Source organism: Chiroxiphia lanceolata, chromosome 24 (genome assembly GCF_009829145.1).
Source record: "Chiroxiphia lanceolata isolate bChiLan1 chromosome 24, bChiLan1.pri, whole genome shotgun sequence".
In the NCBI taxonomy this organism is placed as follows: domain Eukaryota; kingdom Metazoa; phylum Chordata; class Aves; order Passeriformes; family Pipridae; genus Chiroxiphia; species Chiroxiphia lanceolata.
This window is the reverse complement of record NC_045660.1, coordinates 4667279-4684826: the sequence shown is the minus strand read 5'-3', so window position 1 is coordinate 4684826 and position 17548 is coordinate 4667279. Positions and strand designations below refer to the sequence as shown.

Sequence of the window (17548 nt, the reverse complement as noted above, 5' to 3'; positions counted from 1 at the left end):
TTGGGGAGAGGAGCGAGTTAGAACGAGGCCCCAAGGTGCCATTTCTGGGGGCAGCAGCTCTGGCTGAGGGGAAGCAGAACAAAGCTGCCACTTAGAAAGTAGGAAAGTTTATTTAAAAACAAATCAAAAGCTCAATTCATAATTTAGAAGCATAAGTTATTCATCCAGCCGACAGCAAAGGGGGCTGACTGCGTCATCCCTGCCTGACAGAGCCCTTGGAGCTGCCAGGAATAAACAGGAGCAGTATGAGAGGCTCCTGGGCAGCCTTTGGCAACGGAATTTGGGAAGCGGCTGCCACAGGGAACGTGGAAGCAAAACCAGGCACCAGTGGGGTGATAAACCAGGCCAGGCTGGCACAGCCCTGGCAGGGGCTTCTCTGGCTCAGCAGGAGCATGTGGGATGAGATTTGGTCCCCAAAACCATGCTGGGGGCAGGGAAAAGTGTGTGTGTGTGTGTATGTGCAAAGCCCTTGGCCCTGGAGACCTGGGCTGGGGAAATGAGCCGTGGTGGCCTTGGAATGTGACTGGTCCCTGTGGGAGTGGGGAATGGGGGTGTTCCTGGGGCTCAGCACCTTCTCCATGCCCAGGGCAGGGGCTGTGGGTGCCTCCCCCTGAGACCAAGAGCCAGGTGGGGCAGCAGGGAACGGGGGGGCTCCTCTGCAGTCTGGGCTCAGCAGGACTCACAGTGTCCAAGTGCTGGATGCAGCCACTTCCCAGGGCACGGGGAGGGCCCAGGAGCAGCTCCAGTGGTGGCTGCAGGGCCCAGCCAAGCACAGCCCCTGGACATTCCCATGGGGGGGTTCCATGGGAGCCAAACCAAGCCTTGGCTCTTTTCTCCATTGTGGTTCTGCTCTGTGAGGTGCAAAGGACCTGAGGGGGTGAGGATGAGGAGCGGAGAGGCTGAGGATGCTCCAGCCTTCCTGCCCCGTGCCAGAGGCAGGAGGGGGAGCTGGAGCTGCTCCCAGGACGGTGATGGCCTCGCTGGGGCCGTGGGAGGCAGGAAGGGCTGGCCTGGAGCAGCCCCCGAGCCCGGCCAGCCCTCAGCCATGGCTCAGTTCTTGCTGAAGCCCGTGGGATTCTGCAGCTGCCACCGCCACAGGTCCTCACCTGGAATGGGGAGAGGGGAGGTGAGGGTGGGCCAGGCCTGGCAGTGCCCCGTGTGCCAGGGAGGGGGTGTCCTTACACATCTTGTCCAGGCCAAAGGCAGCTTTCCAGCCCAGCTCCCGCTCGGCCAGCGCTGGGTCCGCGTAGCAGGAGGCCACGTCCCCCTCCCGCCGGGCCGTGACCTTGTACTTGATCTGCAGGGAAAGCAGCTCTGGGGGCTCAGAGAGGGCACTGAGGGGGCAGTGCCAGGGGCTGCTGTGGCAGTGATGGCTTGGGGGGGGTGAGGGGGGTCTCTGGGAACAGCTGTGCCCTGCAGGTCAGACCTTACCTCCCTCCCCGAGGCTTTCTCCATGGCCTGAACCATCTGCAGGACGGAGTAGCCAGTGCCTGTGCCCAGATTGTAGATCTGAGAGGAGGATAAGGGACATAGATCAGCTGCTTTTGGAAGGAGACAAGGGCCAAACCTTGCCTTTTTCTCCCTGAGGACCCCCACGCCCCCCCAGGGCTGGCAGCCCCCAGGTCCCCCGGGGTACCTTGCAGCCACAGTTCTCCTTGAGCTTCTTCAGAGCAGCGATGTGGCCTTTGGCCAAATCCACGACGTGGATGTAATCCCTGACTCCTGCAGGGAGGCAGAGGGTGAGGGCAGAGCCCTCTGCCCGGGGTGACCCCAGGCTGGGGGGGCTGCAGGGCAGTTCAGCTCCACCCTTTCCATGCCATACCCGTTCCATCATCTGTCTTGTAGTCGTTCCCAAACACACTCAGGAATTCCCGGCGTCCCACTGCCACCTGACAGAGGGACAAGGAGCCCTGTCAGCCTGTGCCCCCCCATGACCCCAGGGGTCCCCAAAGGCTGCAGTGGGGCGGTACCTGTGCCACGTAGGGCATGAGGTTGTTTGGGATCCCCTGAGGATCTTCCCCGATCATCCCCGACTCGTGGGCACCGATGGGGTTGAAGTAGCGCAGGAGAACAGCGTTCCAGTCCTGGGGGGACACAGACACTGCCTGGGTGGGTGCCTGGGGGGCTGCCTGCTCACCCCTTGCTCCAGTGGGAACAGCCCTCGGCTCTCAGCCCCACGGGGCAGCCCCTCACCCGCTCTGCTTTGCAGAGATCCCGGATCATCTCCTCGATGAAGAACTTGGATTTGCCGTAGGGGTTGGTGCAGCCTCCCACCGGGTGGTTCTCGTCCAGGGGGAGGTACTTGGGGTCCCCGTAGACGGTGGCAGAGCTGCTGAACACGATGTTCCTCACGCCGTGGGCCTGCATGGTCTGGGGGGCAGGAACAGCCAGCACTGAGCCAGGGAGATCCCTGTGCTGGGGGGTCAGCCCTGCCCAGGCACTGCCACATCCCGGGCATGGGGAGCACCGGGAGCAGCACATGGAGCAGCACAGCCACCTCAGCACAGGATCACGCCCTTGTTCTTCCTGTGAAACCCAGCCAAGATCCTGGTCCCTCCCATATCCCACAGCACAGCTCCCTCAGGCTTTACCCCAAGGCAGGGAGTTCTCACAGTGTTTTCCTTTGGATGATCTCTGCCCTTTTCCACCCATTCCCTGTTTTTCCTGCAGCTCTGAAATCCCCCCTTTATGGTGGTCCCAGCCCCCCTGCAGCCCCTCAGCACCACCCCGGGCACCCCCCTCTCACCTCCAGCAGCCGGATGGTCCCGGTGAGGTTCACTCTGTAATATTCCAGAGGCTTCTGCACCGACTCCCCCACCGCCTTCAGCCCCGCTAAGTGCAGCACGGCCGAGAACTGGTGCTGCACGGGAGGGGGGGGGAACAGCGACAGGACATGGGATCTCCGGGCAGGAACCAGCCGGGATTCCCCCCAGGAGCGCCATTCACCCCCCCCCGGGGGGTTCCACAGGTTTCCTCAGCGCTGCCCTTCTTCCCCCGGCTCCCACCTCGCCCCCCCGGCAGCCCAGGAGCCACCCCGGGCACCGCAGCTCCTGCTCTCACCTTCCTGAAGAGCTCCTGGAGCGCGGCCCCATCGGTGATATCCAGCTCCTGGAAGAGGACGGGCCGGTGCACGATCTGCTCCACCCGCCGGAGGCTCTCGGGGAGCGCGTCCGACCCTGGGGGATGGAGGGGAGTGAGGAGCTGGGATTTCTGGAAGTCCCGGCACAGCCCGGGGAGGGATGAGGCTCCTCCGTACCACGGATGGCGTTGTGGAAGTTGTCAATGACCACGGGGACGTATCCAGCCTCCAGCAGCTCCAGCACGCAGTGGCTGCCGATGTACCCAGCGCCGCCCGTCACCAGGATCTTCTCGGCCATGGCTCTCCCTGGGGCAGGGAAATCCTTCAGCTCCGTGTGGGGCGGCCTGGAACGGGCACAGCTGGGGCACTGTCACGTCAGCAGCGCCTCCGGTACTTCCTGCAGCTCTCCCGGGGACAGGGATGGGCTGGAGCGCGACCTCCCAGCGCGGGCACACCTCCCGGACACGGAGGGTGGGTCTGGCACTGCCACAGCCCGGGAAAAGCCCTCGTCCTTCCCGTGAGATCCCGGTCTCTCCCGTATCCCACAGCACAGACCCCTCGGGGTTCACCCCAAAGCACAGGGGCAGAGAGTTGGGATGAATTAGGGTGGTCTCCACAGGGGGCTCGGCTCTGCCCTTTCCCCACCCATTTCCCCATTCCCTGGTTTTCCTGCAGCTGTGGAGTCCCCCCTTCATTGCGGTCCCAGCCGCCCTTCCCAGTGCCGGCCCCGTTCCACCCCCGCTTCCCAGGACACTGCAGGACCCGGGAGCTCCCGGGAAGGAGCAGCAGCTCCTGTTCCACGCCCAGGGGGAAGGACCCGCCGCGTTACCGGGATGTGGGACCAGCACAGGGAGAGGTTCCACCCCGAGCCCCCCAAAATGCTGGGAGGGCAGTGCCGGGGGGGGAACAGCCCCTGGGAAGGAAAATAAGGCGATTTCAGCGCGGGGGGGGACGACAGGGGTGGGACCGCGGCACGGGCAGGGCCGGTCGGGGGTGCCCGGGGGGGTTCAGAGGATCCCGGGGGGCTCCCCTGGGGGTGGGACAGGGCCTTCCTGGGGGTCCCTGGGGCCGAATTACCCCGGGGACTGGAATTACCCCGGGGGCTGGATCTATCCTAGGGGTCCTGGGGTATCCCAGGGGCTGGAATTACCCCCGGCTGGAGATACCCTGCGGTCCTGGGGGTATATCCAGGGGCTGGAATTACCCCAGGGGTCCGAGGACATCCCAGGGGCTGGAATTACCCCGGGGGCTGGAATTACTGCAGGGGCCGGATCAATCCAAGGGTTCCTGTGCTATCCCAGGGGGCCGGATTTACCCCAGGAATCCAGGGATATCCCAGGGGCTGGAATTATCCCGGGCGCCGGGGTTTTGGGTTCTCCCTGCTACAGGAAGGCACGGCCGAACGGGGCAGCACCTCTGTCCTCCCATTCCCATTCCCGTCCCCATTCCCATTCCCCTCAGTCACTCACCCTCCGCTCCCGCTCCGCCCGCGGGCGCGGCCCCTTTAAGGTCCCTCCATGGAAACGTGTCCCCGCTACGGGAACCCGGCGCGGACAAAACATCCCCGAGGGACGGCGGCGCCCGGCGGCGGGAGGAGGGAACTGCGCCCTCCCCAAAATCCCCGTTTATTGCCCGATTCCACCCCATTTCAGCGCCGGTTATTGTTGAACGTTTATTTAATTGCTACAGTTCATCGAAGGGATGTGGAGAGACGGTGCCGTATGCAGAGAAAGGCGAACCCCACTCAAAAGAAGGACGAGGCTCCCGCCTCGCAAATAAACTGTTAAAATAAATTATTTTAAATAGAAGATTTTGGGGGGGGGGGTGTTCCCCGTGACCTGTGAGGAGCAGGGGGTGTTTCACACTCTCTGCCACGGCCCCAGATGATGTGGTGTTTCCACGTGGAGGAGGCACTTGGAACCGAAGCAGCAGCTTTAACTGGTTCAGTTTATTAGAAACGTGATTTGTTCAGAATGTTAAATAATGTTTATCCTAGTGTTTAAAGGTATCTTACAACAGATACACTGTCCTTTGCCACAGTCCCTGTAAGACTGTCCAAGGCTGCCCCAGGACATTCAGAGGCTTTTGACTCAGGCTTAACATTTGTAGTGAGAAGGGAAGGGCAAAGCCCGACCTGGAGAAGTGCTCCAACTGGAAAAACTGTGGATTGTCCCTGGCTGGTGGCCTAAGGCTCAAGGCAGGAGTCAGTGGATGCTGGTCTGACCAGAGCCCATCCACATCCTCCCTTCCCTAAGGCAAATGGTGACATCCTCAAGGTCAAATCTAATATTCTCGTTTCCCTCATTTCTTCATAAATTCTGGTGCATTATGAGTTTCCTCTCAAGTGCTGAGCCAGGAAGGAGCACTGGAGACCAGAGAGGAATTCCAGCCAGTGCCAGATCCTCACTTTCTTCTTGATCCAGGGAGAAACTCCCCTCAGTGTCACAGTCTGCAGGATGCCTGGGACACCTTGGAGTTGGTTCTTCGGTTGAGGGCGTTGCAGATGAAGGTTCCCGTGTCCATGAGCTTCTGCAGATCCACACCCTGCACGGGGGAAGCACAGCACGGCCTTGGCACTGCTGCTGTTGGGTACAGCTGCCCAGTAACAACTGGGATCACTGGGAGAGACTACCAGGGAGCAAGGGAGCCTTTGGAGGGAACTTTAATGCAGCCTCACTGACAGCAAGGGTCAGATCCCAGGGTGTGATGTGGGAGAGAATCCCAGAGTGGTCTGGGTTGGGAGGGACCCTAAAGCTCATCTCATTCCACCCCTGCCATGGGCAGGGACACCTTCCACTATCCCAGACTGCTCCAAACTGGGCTTGGACTCTTCCAGGGATGGGGCAGCCACAGCTTCTCTGGGAAACTGTGCCAGGGCCTCCCCAACCCTCACAGGGAAGGATTTCTCCCCAATATCCCATCTAATATCCAACATCCCTCTGTCACTGTGAAGTCAGGCCCCTGTAAATAGTCTCTCTCCACCTTTCCTGTGGGCTCCCTTCAGGAAGGCCACAATTAGGTCACCCCAAGGCTGAACAATCCCAAGAGGAGGGAATGCTCCCAGCAGAGGGGGTGGGATTGGTGTGGGAGGACAAACCCCCCCAAAGACCCAGTGTGACTCTCCCCGTCCCCACCATGCTCAGGCTCCCTGGGCCAAACCCTGAGCCCTGCTGAGGCCTGAGCAGAGCCCTGGAGCAGGAGGGGGATGCAGGGGCTGCCCCACTCACCGTGTGGATGCCCAGCCCGTGCAGCATGTACACCAGGTCCTCCGTGGCCACGTTCCCTGATGCTCCCTGGGCGTAGGGGCAGCCCCCGAGGCCGGCGACGGACGCGTCCACCACGCTCACCCCCATCTGCAGAGGAACCCACACCACAGCCAGGCATGACTTCCTGCCCCTCAGAGCTTCCATTCACAAGCAAAAAAAATGAACAAACCCAAAGGAAGATGCTTTATTTGTGTGGAGGCCCCATCCCTGGAAGGGTCCAAGGCCAGGTTGGAGCAACCTGGGCTAGTGGGAGGTGTCCCCGCCCAGGGGGAACGAGATGGGATTTAAGGTCCCTGCCAACCCAAACCACCCCATGAGTCTGTGATCCAAAGGAAGGATCCTACCTGGAGGGCCACCAGGATGTTGGCCAGGGCCTGTCCATAGGTGTCGTGGCAGTGAACAGCCAGAGCCCCCACGGGCACCTCCTTCATCACCATGGTCAGCATCTCCTTCATGCTCCCGGGGGTGCCCACGCCGATGGTGTCCCCCAGGGAGATCTCGTAGCATCCCATGGAGTACATCTTCTTGGAGACCTGTCCAAAAGCCAGGATGTGCCCTGGGACTTACATCACCCCCTTCCCCAGAGCTGCACACAGGGATCGGTGTGTGATGCCCCGGAGCAGCCACGAGACTCTTCTGTGGGACTGAAAACCTCCAGGTGCCCAAACCTCCCTGAATTCCCCCCGTGCATTTCAGCTGGACTCAGCCTCCCCTCCCTGTGGTGGCTGGAACCTTTCCCAGCCTTCCCTTCCCCAGGCTTTGGCTAAATGGTTTGACACTCCCCCACCCCCAGTGCCCAACTCATATCCCTAAAAATGAGCCAAAAGCTTTCTCAGAAATTCTGGCTGTATCTGTGTTAAACTCACCTCTGCAACTTTAGCTGCAGAAATCTTCCCTTCGTAGGGGCATCCAAGGACACAGGAAACGTATCTGTGGTTAAGAAAAGCACATACTTTTCAGCTAGAAAAATGGCAAGGACATTCAGCTGGCCAAATCAGTCAGGACTTAGTGCATCTTGTGTGTCTTTATGATGGAAGAATTAGTTTCATGTTCCAAAAGTTCAGTGGCCAAATCTTACGGAATTAATTACTGAACAATTACAGAATTAACTGCTCAACAATTACAGAATTAACTGCTCAGCAATTCCTTCTTCCACAGATATGAAAAATCTGCCAAGACAAGAGCAAGCAGCATTCCTGGGATTGTGATCTTTGCACTTCCATGTGGAATGTCTGCCAAGAAACTGTTGTTATTCTGGATCCTTCTGAAGACAGAATAACCACACGGTGGGTGAATCCAACTGGAGGAGCGTGGACTGTCCTGAGCAGAACAGGCTGTGCACCAAGGCAGCACCTGAAACCTTGAGTGTGGTCCAAACTAAAGCTCCTCCATGCCCTGAGCTCACAAAAATCCAGGCAGAGACATCCCAAAAAACAGAAGCTGTAAAGAAATCCCGCTCCTCAGTGCTGTGTGGGCTGGGCTCCAAAGGGATAAACTCCAGCAGCCACGTCTCCTGCTCAGTGCCAAGGTGGCTGCAGGAATTCCTTACCCCTGGATGGGAATGCTGGCTGCAGGAATTCCTTACCCCCTGACAGGAATGTTGGCTGTCCTTGCTGCTGCCATCACCTCGCTGAACCTCTCCAGGCTCTCCTCTATGGAACAGTTGATGTTCTTCTTCGTGAACAGCTCGGACGCTGCTCCAAAGATTGACACTTCCTTGGCCCCTGCAGCCACCTGCAAATAAACACCATAAATTGGAATCACAGAACCACTGAAGTCAGAAAAGACCTCTGAGAGCAGCAAGTCCAACCCTCAGCCCAGCACTGCCAGTTTTTAAATCCAAGCTGGGTGGTTTTTCTTGCATGGGAAATGACAAACTCAGCCATGACTCAATTCAAGTGATTTCAGGAGTTCAATTCAGGTCATTTCATGGCCAAGTGTTAATTCAAGTGTTTCAATGGCCTCTCTTGGTAGAGGAGTCTCAAACCAGCTCCATAAAACACTTCCCTTTACAGAAACTTTTCTGTTCCTAAATAAAACTGCCCTGATTATTTAGACTTTAAGGCTGGACCTGATGAGCTTGGAGGTCTTCTCCAACCTCAATGACTCTGTGATGTTCCATGATCTATAACTACAGTTCTCTCACTCTGCAGAAGTACTTTTCCCCCAAATAACCCAGTTCTTCCCTCTGTTCCACAGCAGAACCACCATGACACATCCGAGTTTGCCTCCAAAAGCGCAAAGTTACAGATGCAGCAGCAAAGCTGCAGTTGCTGGGAGCTGTCAGGAGAGCTGTGGGACACCAGTGGGGACTGAAAGCAAGACAAACACGTGGCTGTTGAGGTGCTGCCAGCCCTTACCGCTGCCTGGAATCCCTTCAGGTTGGGGGTCAGCACAGGGTAACTGATCCCAGGCACCTTACTGATGCCCTGCATGACCTCGGTGTGATCAGCCATCTGCAAAGAAAGCAGCAGAGCTCTGTAACAGGGACAACATCCAACCTAGAAAACAATCCTTCAAATGTCTTTTTGTAATGGGAACAGAAATATTTAAGGCTGAGAGAAATGGGCCTCTGAGAGCAAACACTGTGAGGGATCAGAGGTCAGTCACTCAGCCAGGCTGACGTGCACAACCAGCTGCCCCTCTGCCCTTCCCCAGGGTCCAAAGGGGAAGTCTGGAATATTGCAACTGGTTCTTGCCCAGCAATGGAGGGTTTGGAGCAAGCAGAGTCACTGGGTTACTGTTGTGACACTGTAAATCCAGCTGGAACACCGACCTGAGGGACCCACTTGGGGGACACAAAGCTGGTGGCCTCTATGACCTGCAGCCCCGTCTCTGACAGCATGTTGATCAAACTGATCTTCACCGGGGTGGGCACAATGTTCTAAGAGGAAAAAGAAGGAGAAAAGGAAAGAAAAATGACCTCAAGTCATTATTTCCACAGTAAACTTTTCATTGTAAAAAAAAAATAAAATAAAATTAAAAAACAAAAGATTGTTTTTCAACATAAAAAAGGCGGCATTTAAAGAAAATGAAAAAGAAGGAAAAGAAGATGAAGGAGAAGAAGGAGAAGATGAAGGAGAAGAAGAAGGAAAAGGAGAAGGAAAAGGAGAAGGAAAAGGAGAAGGAAAAGGAGAAGGAAAAGGAGAAGGAAAAGGAGAAGGGAAAGGAGAAGGAAAAGGAGAAGGAAAAGGAGAAGGGAAAGGAGAAGGGAAAGGAGAAGAGAAAAGGAGAAGAGAAAGGAGAAGGGAAAGGAGAAGGGAAAGGAGAAGGGAAAGGAGAAGGGAAAGGAGAAGGGAAAGGAGAAGGAAAAGGAGAAGATGAAGGAGAAGGAAAAGGAGAAGGAAAAGGAGAAGATGAAGGAGAAGGAAAAGGAGAAGGAAAAGGAGAAGGAGAAGGAAAAGGAGAAGGAAAAGGAGAAGGAAAAGGAGAAGGAAAAGGAGAAGGAAAAGGAGAAGGAAAAGATGAAGGAGAAGAAGAAGGAAAAGAAGAATTAGAAAAGAAGAAGAAAAAGAAGAAGAAGAAAAAGAAGAAGAAAAAGAAGAAGGAAAAAAAAGAAGAAGAAGAAAAAAAAGAAGAAAATGAAGAAGAAGAAAAAGAAGAAGAAGAAAACGAAGAAGAAAAAAAAGAAGAAGGAAAAGCCCTGCTGGTGGGCAGAGTGGCACATTTGGGGTATTTGATTCCAGACCCCCCAGGGAGGGGTTGAGGGGCCGGGCAGGGCTGAGGTTGAGCTGTCAGGAGCCCCCCCTGTACCTTCTCGTTCTGGAGCCCGTCGCGGGGTCCCACCTCCACCACCTTCACCCGCTTTGGGTACGTCCCCACCGTCCCCACCGCTGCCGTGCTCACCTGGCACAGAGGGCAGAGTCAGCAGGGACCCCAGAGCCCCCCAGCCCGCTCACCCCCACCCACAGTAAGATCTGAAAATACACTCTAGAAAGCTAAACCAATCAAAGGTTGTCTTTAACCAAAGATTGATGTTGGTGTCTCGTAGCAATAAAGTACAAAACTATTTCAAAGGTTGTTTAAGTAAAAGAAGTCTAAATTATCTTTAACTAAAGATTAATGTTGACGCCTCGTAAGGATTAAATGACTGACTGTCAAGGAGGGGTTTGACGTGTTAAAGTGCATAAAAGCTCGCAAAATCCTTGTTTCAGTGGGGTGTTTATGGAGGAGCTATCCAGACACTACCCCGACGGCGTATTAAAGGAATGCTGGCTTAACAGCATCATGCTAAATTTGATTTCTTTGAATCACCGGCCTCGATCTCCCCCATCCCGATGCCCCCCGGTCCCTTGGACCCCTCAATCCCTCCTGGGTGTCCCGGTCCCCCCTCCCCGGCCCCGAGCGTTCCCCGGCCCCGATGCTCCCTCGACCCGCTCCCCCCGGCCCCTCGGTCCCCCCGTTCCCCCTCACCGGCCCCGAGCGTTCCCCGGCCCCGATGCTCCCTCGGCCCGCTCCCCCCGGCCCCTCGGTCCCCCCGTTCCCCCTCACGGGCCGCAGCGATCCCGCCCAGCGCGGGAGCAGCCGCCGCGCCGCCGCCATGTCCGACCGCGATCACGTGACCGCGCCCGCCCCCGCACGTGACACGGGCGGTCACGTGGCCGCGCCGACCACGTGGAGCCCGACCCGGAGCCGGGGCTCGGACCCTCCGTGTCGTTCATCCCTCATCCCCTCCGTCCCCTCATCCCCTCCGTCCCCAGCCCCTACCTGTGCCCAGGCGCCGTCCCTGGGCGCTCCCGTCGTGTCGTACTGCGGCATGTTTCGCTCTGGCCCCGGCACTGCCCGGCCCCGCGCCCGCCGCGCACTTATAGGATGGGTTTATCCGGTGGCCCGGGCGCTGAGTAAACACGGCGCTGTTTGTTTTGGACGGGCCCCCGCGCTGCGACAGAGGTTACCGGCGTGATGGGGTTAAGAGGCAAAGCGACCGTGGCTCTCTTGTCCTTTTCGGTGTCTATCGGCGTCATCGCGGGGCCGGGTGATGCTCCTGTGAGGGACTCCTGGCAGGATGTTTGTCCATTGAGAAACAGCCCAGGGGCTCTGTTCTGGCAGCTTTGGCTTGTGCTGGGTGGGACAGTAACAAAACAAAGCCTGTTTGCAGCGTTGTGGGTCCTCCACATCCACCCGGGCTGCAGAAACACAGGCCCTGGTGAGGACAGAAAGTTCAGCCCTCTTTGGAGAAGTTCAACATCCACGCTGGAAATCTGCTCTCACTCAAACAGCAGAAGTTCAGCTCAGAACAGTGGCTTCTCTTCAATTCACTAAGAACAAAACCTCTTCTCCTTGTAGCTGTCCCCACAGGATATAAGTAAAAGTTTGTGGACAGATTTGTATTAGATTATGGTTTTTGTGTAGATCTCTTCCAACAAGCTTCTGTTGTATTTATTTGTGATGAAAGCAGGTGATCACAACTGTTCCAATCAACACCAAGGGAATACAAGGCAGAAGGGATTAGAGGAGACCTTCTCTTAAGTGAAACATTATTTATTCAACAATAAATGAAAAATCCTCTTGGGTTCAGTCAAAAAGAAAGGCACTGGGAGATGCTGTGCCCATCCCACAGCTGTCACAACACACCCTCGAGCTTCAGGGCCCAGCCAGACTGAGGGGGGAGAGGAGATGGCAGCATGTAGGGCAGGGTGATGAGCAGCCCTTTCCCTGGGGTTCCTTCCTGCCACTTCAGGGTCCCTGCATATCCCAGCATGGTCACCTGCAGAGGAGGGCAGGGGACAATCAATCAGCTGGAGCTCACACAGGCCCCCTGTGCACACCCCAGAGCATCTCCCATTCATCCCCACCCGCCATTCACAGGGCACAGGAGGTGGCACTCGGGATGTTTTGAGGCCAAACATTTGATGTTTGTTGGTTGTTTGTGGGTTTGTTTGTTACTGAGGCTTCGCCTCTGTTTGTTTAGAGCAACGGGCACTGGAGCATTTGCGTCAGGGTGACACTTGCCATGAGCAGGTCAGTGCCCCTGAGCACAGCCTGAGGTGCAGGAACAGCCATCCCTGGGTGAGGCTGGATATTTATTTACTTCCCCTCCCTGCATCAGCAGGACCGGAAGATTCCAGGGGAGAATAATCTGCCTCTTCCATGGCAGCTATGAGCCTGTCCTGGCAACTCCTGTCCAATATTCCATGTTCAGTGAACCACGGAATAGCCCGGGATGCTGCAAGGATCTGGAGGGAGGCCAGAGCACACAACTCTCCTGCTCTCCCCAGTTCCCAAATGAAGCCAGACTGGCCCTTCCCAGCCTATAAAACACCCAAAATATGCTCTCAGTGTGTGTTATCTGTTTTTCAGGTTCCTTACTTGTGTGGCTGGGCATGGAATGGGCGAGCAGAGCTTCAAAACGCTGTCCCGAGGCCAGAGCAGGAAGATGGCATAGACGACCTGTCCCTTGGAGGTGTACCTGTGGGACAAGCAGGGTCAGGAGCCCCACGGCAGTGCCAGGCACGAGAACACCAGCTCACCTGTCACCACACAGGGGTCACCTACTTTCCCCTCATTCCAAACCCTGTCACTTTGGACCCACCATCAGCCCGTCAGCGCTGGCTGATGAAACCCAAACAAAGTCCATGTGTGCAAACGTCATCTGTGAACGTGTCCTGGCCTCAGCCTCATCCCCATCACTGCTCTGCATTTCCACACTGAACACTCTTGAGGAAACAAAAAACAACTCCAGTTTGTAGAGATTTCTGGCCAGAACCACCACCTAAAGCAGTCCTGACATTTTTTTTAAAGGAAGGATTGTTTTTTAACAATTCAAGCAAGATAGGTGATGTCCTAATTTGTATTCTCTTCTTTCAAGCAAGATATTCCTTAGGTAACAGCCTGGGGCAGTAACAGAATGTTCCAACTGTAGGATATTACCTAAACACCATGTGTACCTGATGGCAACGGTTCAGAGTGTGCCAAATGTGAGAACAAATAAGAAATAAATGTCAGCTGTGGAAGTCCCAGCCCGGGTGGTGCTGAGCAGCAGAATCCTTACCAGACTGTGTCTGTGCTGTTCTCCATCTGCACTCTCCAAGGCTGGGATTCATAAATTGCCTCCCCATTGGTGTCCAGCCACCTCCCAAGGGCCAGGAGTCTTTCTTGGAAGATGGGTACAATCACCCCTTCTTTGGTAGGTCCCACGTTGAGAAGGTAGTTGCCTCCCAAGCTCACAGTCTGCACCAGCTCCTGTGGCAGACAAACCAAGGTAACAAGCTGCATCATCTTCCCCTCTGAGAACACAGAAACACCTTTTGGTTTGGTGTTTCTTTTCTCCTGCCCCATGCTGCTTCTTTCTCACAGCAATTCAATCATCTATGACACTTGAGCTAATGGCTCAGTAGATTAAATGAAGGGCAGTATTTACACAGCCCAGCCTGTTCAAGGCATAATCAGCTCTGGAAATTGGTTTGATTAAAGTATGATTGCCTTCAGATCATGAAATAATGTTACAAGTTGGAATAAAAATATCTAGCATATCTGAAAATGTGTCAATATTTCCCATGAAATATATTATTTTCCCGTTATAGACTAGATCTTATTTAGAACATCACTGTACCTAAATATGAATGACGGCACTCATCAACTGCTCCTTAACTCCAGCCTGAGTGTATGGAACACATGACAACTCTTTTGGCAAGTAGGGGGATGAAGGGAACCTCTAGTTCTCAGTTTTTCCCCCATATCTGTTATGATTTCAGCTTCCTCACCTCAATGATACTTGCTTCATCCATGACCTCAGCGATGCTCATGTTGCTCCGGTAGCCCCAGGACAGCTTGTCAATGGAGGAGCACATCTCCCACTTGTGAGCTGGCAGAGTGCCTGGCTTGTATTTGTCAGCACAGTTGTAGAACCCTCCGTGCCGGCACGAGCAGCGGTCACACCACCGGTCGTTAACGACGACGCTGTCCTGAGGGAACACACTCAGCTCAGGGCAGAGAACGCTTTGTCTTGGATTGTTCCACCTGCAATCCCCCCCCCCTAAGCCAGCAAAGGCGTCCAAGTGAGGAGGTAAACACCTAAAATTAAAATTCCCTGTGTATTGAAAGAGAGAATCCTCCTGAGAAGGCCGAGTCCCTCTCTGGGAGAGCCCCTCTCTGTTCTCTCAGGCAGTGCTGCAAAGGACAGTGGAGCTCCTCACAGGAGCACTGTGGGGCCTTCTTGGGTTTTGTGGAAGAATAAAACACATGTGGCATCTGCCAGGCGGGTTTTTGGTGTTATCACACATCTCTCTGCTGCCAGACCTCCCACACCCACACGAGGAGGGACAGCAGACACTGGTACCTTGACGGGACTGTCGTTATAGAGCCAGGCAAGGAAAGAGGTGGAATTCCAGTATGAATCTGGAGCTTCCCAGTCTCCATCCGACCAAATCAAGTCTGGTTTGTATCTAAGAGAGATAAATGTTATCTCAAAATGGCTCATTTCCTCCTGCCACACTGTGTTTCCTGTATCTGACATCATTTTACTTCCCCTTCCCACTGCCTGACATCACCAGGGGGTTTTGCTTCGCTTTCTGCTTCACACAGAGCTCTAAGGGAGGTTGTTGCACAGCTCAAGAGAGGATGCAGTTCTTCCAAAAAACCAGAATTTGGCATCTCAAAGGCAATTCTGAGGCACACTCTCGAGCTGGGACAACAGCCTTTCTGAGCAACATGTGCCCAAGCCTGGTATTTTTGTCAGAAAGGGGAAGCAAGGCAAGGATGTAAATCCACAGTGAAATCACTCTTCTACTCTACAAATACCAGGTAGGTTACTCCACTTCCAGCCACCCTGCACAAAGGCAGGATTACAGGGAATTGTTTTTCCATGAAAAATTTGTCCCTACCTTATTCTACAGATTAGACTGTTCACAGGACAAATGTGAACCCATTTTCTAATGGTTAGTAATGAGATATGCCTCGGCAAAAATTAACATTCTCTTCTCTGGAACCAGGAAGTGCTCACGGTTCTGAACTGGCTGTAGCTCTTACTTTAACACGAGATCATAAAGTTCTGGCATCATCTTCTTTGTAACAAAGTTCTGGGTCTTGAAGCCATTTTTTTTGTCAGCAAGATAGAGTGGGTTAAACCACTCCATGAGGGAGTGATACAGCCCATAGCGTAGGCTCCTGAAGGACAGAAACAGAGGGAAGAGTTAGGCTCCAGTGGGGATTAAGAACCACTGGCATTATTATATTTCATTATTTGCAAGCACTAGGTTTTTCACCCTAAACTCATCATTTTCTGCTGTTTGTCAGCACAGCCAGGAGGATTCACTGCAATACTATGCAAAAAAAAAACCCCTAACAACTGATTCAGCTGACAGAACAGCAGTTTGGCAGTGCCATACCTCTCCCTGAGGGCTTCTCCCAGCTCTCCTACGAGGTCTCGGTGGGGACCTACATCCACAGAATTCCAGTTCCAGGACCTGGGCGACCCCCAGTTGGTGAAGCCTTCGTGGTGCTTTGTGGTCAGGACCACGTACCTGAGGGGAAAAAAAGTTTTGATCAGGATGGCAAGGGGACAGCTGAGATATTCCACAGTCACTAAAACAGCCAGGGACTGGATAACCACACTGCGAGGAGCTCTCTGCCACTACCCTTCAAATTTAGAAGCAACTACAAGAATAACAGAGGTTTTAAGTGGATTTTAATGCTGGAGAAGAATGAACAATCGAGACTTAGGAAGCAGCAAGACCAGTCATCTCCTCAGCACTCTGGGCATTGAGCCATCCCCTCAGGGACCCCTGCAGCCTCTTGGGGACCCCAGGCACAGTGCCCCCATCCTCTCTGGGCCTCTCCAGGGACTCAGGGACCCCCGGACATGGGTCCCCTCTCTGCTCGGTCACCACGGACCTCCAACCCTCAGACATTCCCAGAAATGGCTCCTCTATACCCCCAGGGATGCCCAGACCCTCCCATCCCCTCAGGGACTCATGGCCATGGTACTTATTCCCTCAGGGACCCCCTCATCACCTCAGAGACCCCCAGACCCTCCCCATCCCCTCAGGGACCCTCAGACCCCATCCTGTTCCCCCAGGGACCCCCTGTTCTCTCAGGGACTTCTAGATCCACCACCCATCCCCTCAGGCACCCCCTTTCCCCTCAGGGACCCTCAGACCCTCCCCAGCCCCTCAGGAACCCATGGCCAGGCACCCATTCCCTCAGGGACTCCTCCATTCCCTCAGGGACCCCCAGATCCAGCCCCTATTCCCTCAGGAACCCCTGGCCATAGCACTCATTCCCTCAGGGACCCCCTGTCCCCTCAGGAACCCCCAGATCCTCCCCATCCCCTCAGGGACCCCACCCCAGCCAGCCCCAGCCGCCGACCTGGCCCCTGCCCGCCAGAAGAGCTCTGCCCACTGCCGGGGCTGGAAGTCATAGGCGGTGAAATGGGGGGCGAACTCGGCGTAAGAGGTGCCGGGCGGGAACCGGGTCCGCATGAAGCGCTCGTAGGCGGCATCGCGCTGGCCCTGCCAGTGCCACCAGAACCACTCGGAGCCCCAGGCGGGCACCGAGAACACCCCCCAGTGCACGAACACGCCGACCTTGGCGCGGTCGAACCAGGCCGGCAGCGGGCGCGCGTCCAGGCTGCCCCAGTCGGGGCGGTACGGAGGGGCCGCCAGGCACGGCCCGAGCGCGGCCGCCACGCACAGCACCGCGCCCGCCGCCATGGCCCCGTGACGTCACGGCCGACGCCGTGGGGACCGGGGCAACGGCGGGACCGCGGGGCCGCGGGTTCGAGGCTGCGGTCCGCGACATTCCCTCAGGGATGCCCGATCCAACCCTTAGCCCCGCGCAGGAACATCCCCGAGGGTCACGCCAAATGCTCCTTGAGCTCTGGCAGCCTCGGTGCTGCAACCGCGTCCCCCTTGGTTAGCCCCGTGCTCCCTGCTCCTGTCTTGCCAGACCGCCTGTAGCTTCCCACGTTCCCCAGGTTTTGCCAGAGTCACGGAGCACTTCCCTCATTTATTCTAACTAACTAAACCTGCCTGTGTTAAATCTGAGTGAACGGCCTTGTGAACTGGAGGTGTTTATGCACCAGGGAAGAAACAGAAATAAAACATGAGAAGTGGCTGTAATGTTTAATCACGTAACATCCACCAAACACTGCGTGGTTAGGTCAGCTCTCCTGGAATTTGCTGGAAGAAATGTGGTAGCTGCAGGGTCCTGTCTGCCCCAGCTATGGCTGAGTCCATAAACCACAGTGAGAACATTCCAGTTTTTC

The 17548-nt window shown here is 55.6% G+C and overlaps 3 protein-coding genes across 5 annotated transcripts; all 3 read right to left on the bottom strand.

Moving 5' to 3' along the window:
* Positions 1-87: 87 nt before the first annotated feature.
* GALE (UDP-galactose-4-epimerase) lies at positions 88-4613 on the bottom strand. 2 transcript variants are annotated; one of them, XM_032709898.1, is made up of 11 exons: positions 4549-4606; positions 3257-3423; positions 3061-3176; positions 2747-2860; positions 2194-2370; positions 1971-2084; positions 1823-1889; positions 1637-1722; positions 1432-1509; positions 1183-1297; positions 88-1106 (listed from the first exon to the last, which is right to left on the bottom strand). In XM_032709898.1, exons 2-11 carry the CDS (start codon positions 3375-3377, stop codon positions 1051-1053), a joined length of 1044 nt encoding a protein of 347 aa, XP_032565789.1. In that variant the 5' UTR covers positions 3378-3423; positions 4549-4606; the 3' UTR covers positions 88-1050. The 2 variants fall into 2 exon arrangements, with proteins under 2 accessions (XP_032565789.1, XP_032565788.1); XM_032709897.1 differs by having other exon boundaries at positions 92-1106; positions 3257-3385; positions 4549-4613.
* A 127-nt stretch (positions 4614-4740) lies between these two features.
* Positions 4741-11157, bottom strand: HMGCL (3-hydroxy-3-methylglutaryl-CoA lyase). Of its 2 annotated transcripts, none has more exons than XM_032709901.1 (9): positions 11053-11157; positions 10099-10191; positions 9122-9229; positions 8706-8801; positions 7931-8079; positions 7212-7275; positions 6690-6878; positions 6307-6432; positions 4741-5623 (listed from the first exon to the last, which is right to left on the bottom strand). In XM_032709901.1, exons 1-9 carry the CDS (start codon positions 11101-11103, stop codon positions 5522-5524), a joined length of 978 nt encoding a protein of 325 aa, XP_032565792.1. In that variant the 5' UTR covers positions 11104-11157; the 3' UTR covers positions 4741-5521. The 2 variants fall into 2 exon arrangements, with proteins under 2 accessions (XP_032565792.1, XP_032565793.1); XM_032709902.1 differs by lacking the exon at positions 11053-11157 and adding an exon at positions 10837-10998.
* A 651-nt stretch (positions 11158-11808) lies between these two features.
* Positions 11809-17002, bottom strand: FUCA1 (alpha-L-fucosidase 1). The gene is made up of 8 exons (XM_032709896.1): positions 16651-17002; positions 15672-15806; positions 15313-15450; positions 14624-14729; positions 14049-14249; positions 13337-13527; positions 12655-12754; positions 11809-12052 (listed from the first exon to the last, which is right to left on the bottom strand). Exons 1-8 carry the CDS (start codon positions 16992-16994, stop codon positions 11909-11911), a joined length of 1359 nt encoding a protein of 452 aa, XP_032565787.1. The 5' UTR covers positions 16995-17002; the 3' UTR covers positions 11809-11908.
* Positions 17003-17548: the final 546 nt, after the last annotated feature.

Excerpts from the sequence above, each read along its gene's own strand:
- GALE (XM_032709897.1), bottom strand. The coding sequence starts at position 3,377 with ATGGCCGAGAAGATCCTGGTGACGGGCGGCGCTGGGTACATCGGCAGC. Across the intron at positions 2,085-2,193 it reads ATCTCTGCAAAGCAGAGCGG|GACTGGAACGCTGTTCTCCT; the intron begins GTGAGGGGCTGC and ends GTGTCCCCCCAG. Across the intron at positions 1,107-1,182 it reads CTTTGGCCTGGACAAGATGT|GTGAGGACCTGTGGCGGTGG; the intron begins GTAAGGACACCC and ends TCCCCATTCCAG.
- HMGCL (XM_032709901.1), bottom strand. The coding sequence starts at position 11,103 with ATGCCGCAGTACGACACGACGGGAGCGCCCAGGGACGGCGCCTGGGCA. Across the intron at positions 6,433-6,689 it reads ACATCCTGGTGGCCCTCCAG|ATGGGGGTGAGCGTGGTGGA; the intron begins GTAGGATCCTTC and ends GTTCCTCTGCAG. Across the intron at positions 5,624-6,306 it reads ACGGGCTGGGCATCCACACG|GGTGTGGATCTGCAGAAGCT; the intron begins GTGAGTGGGGCA and ends TCCCCCGTGCAG.
- FUCA1 (XM_032709896.1), bottom strand. The coding sequence starts at position 16,994 with ATGGCGGCGGGCGCGGTGCTGTGCGTGGCGGCCGCGCTCGGGCCGTGC. Across the intron at positions 14,730-15,312 it reads CTTTATGATCTCGTGTTAAA|ATACAAACCAGACTTGATTT; the intron begins GTAAGAGCTACA and ends TATCTCTCTTAG. Across the intron at positions 12,755-13,336 it reads AACAGCACAGACACAGTCTG|GTACACCTCCAAGGGACAGG; the intron begins GTAAGGATTCTG and ends CTTGTCCCACAG.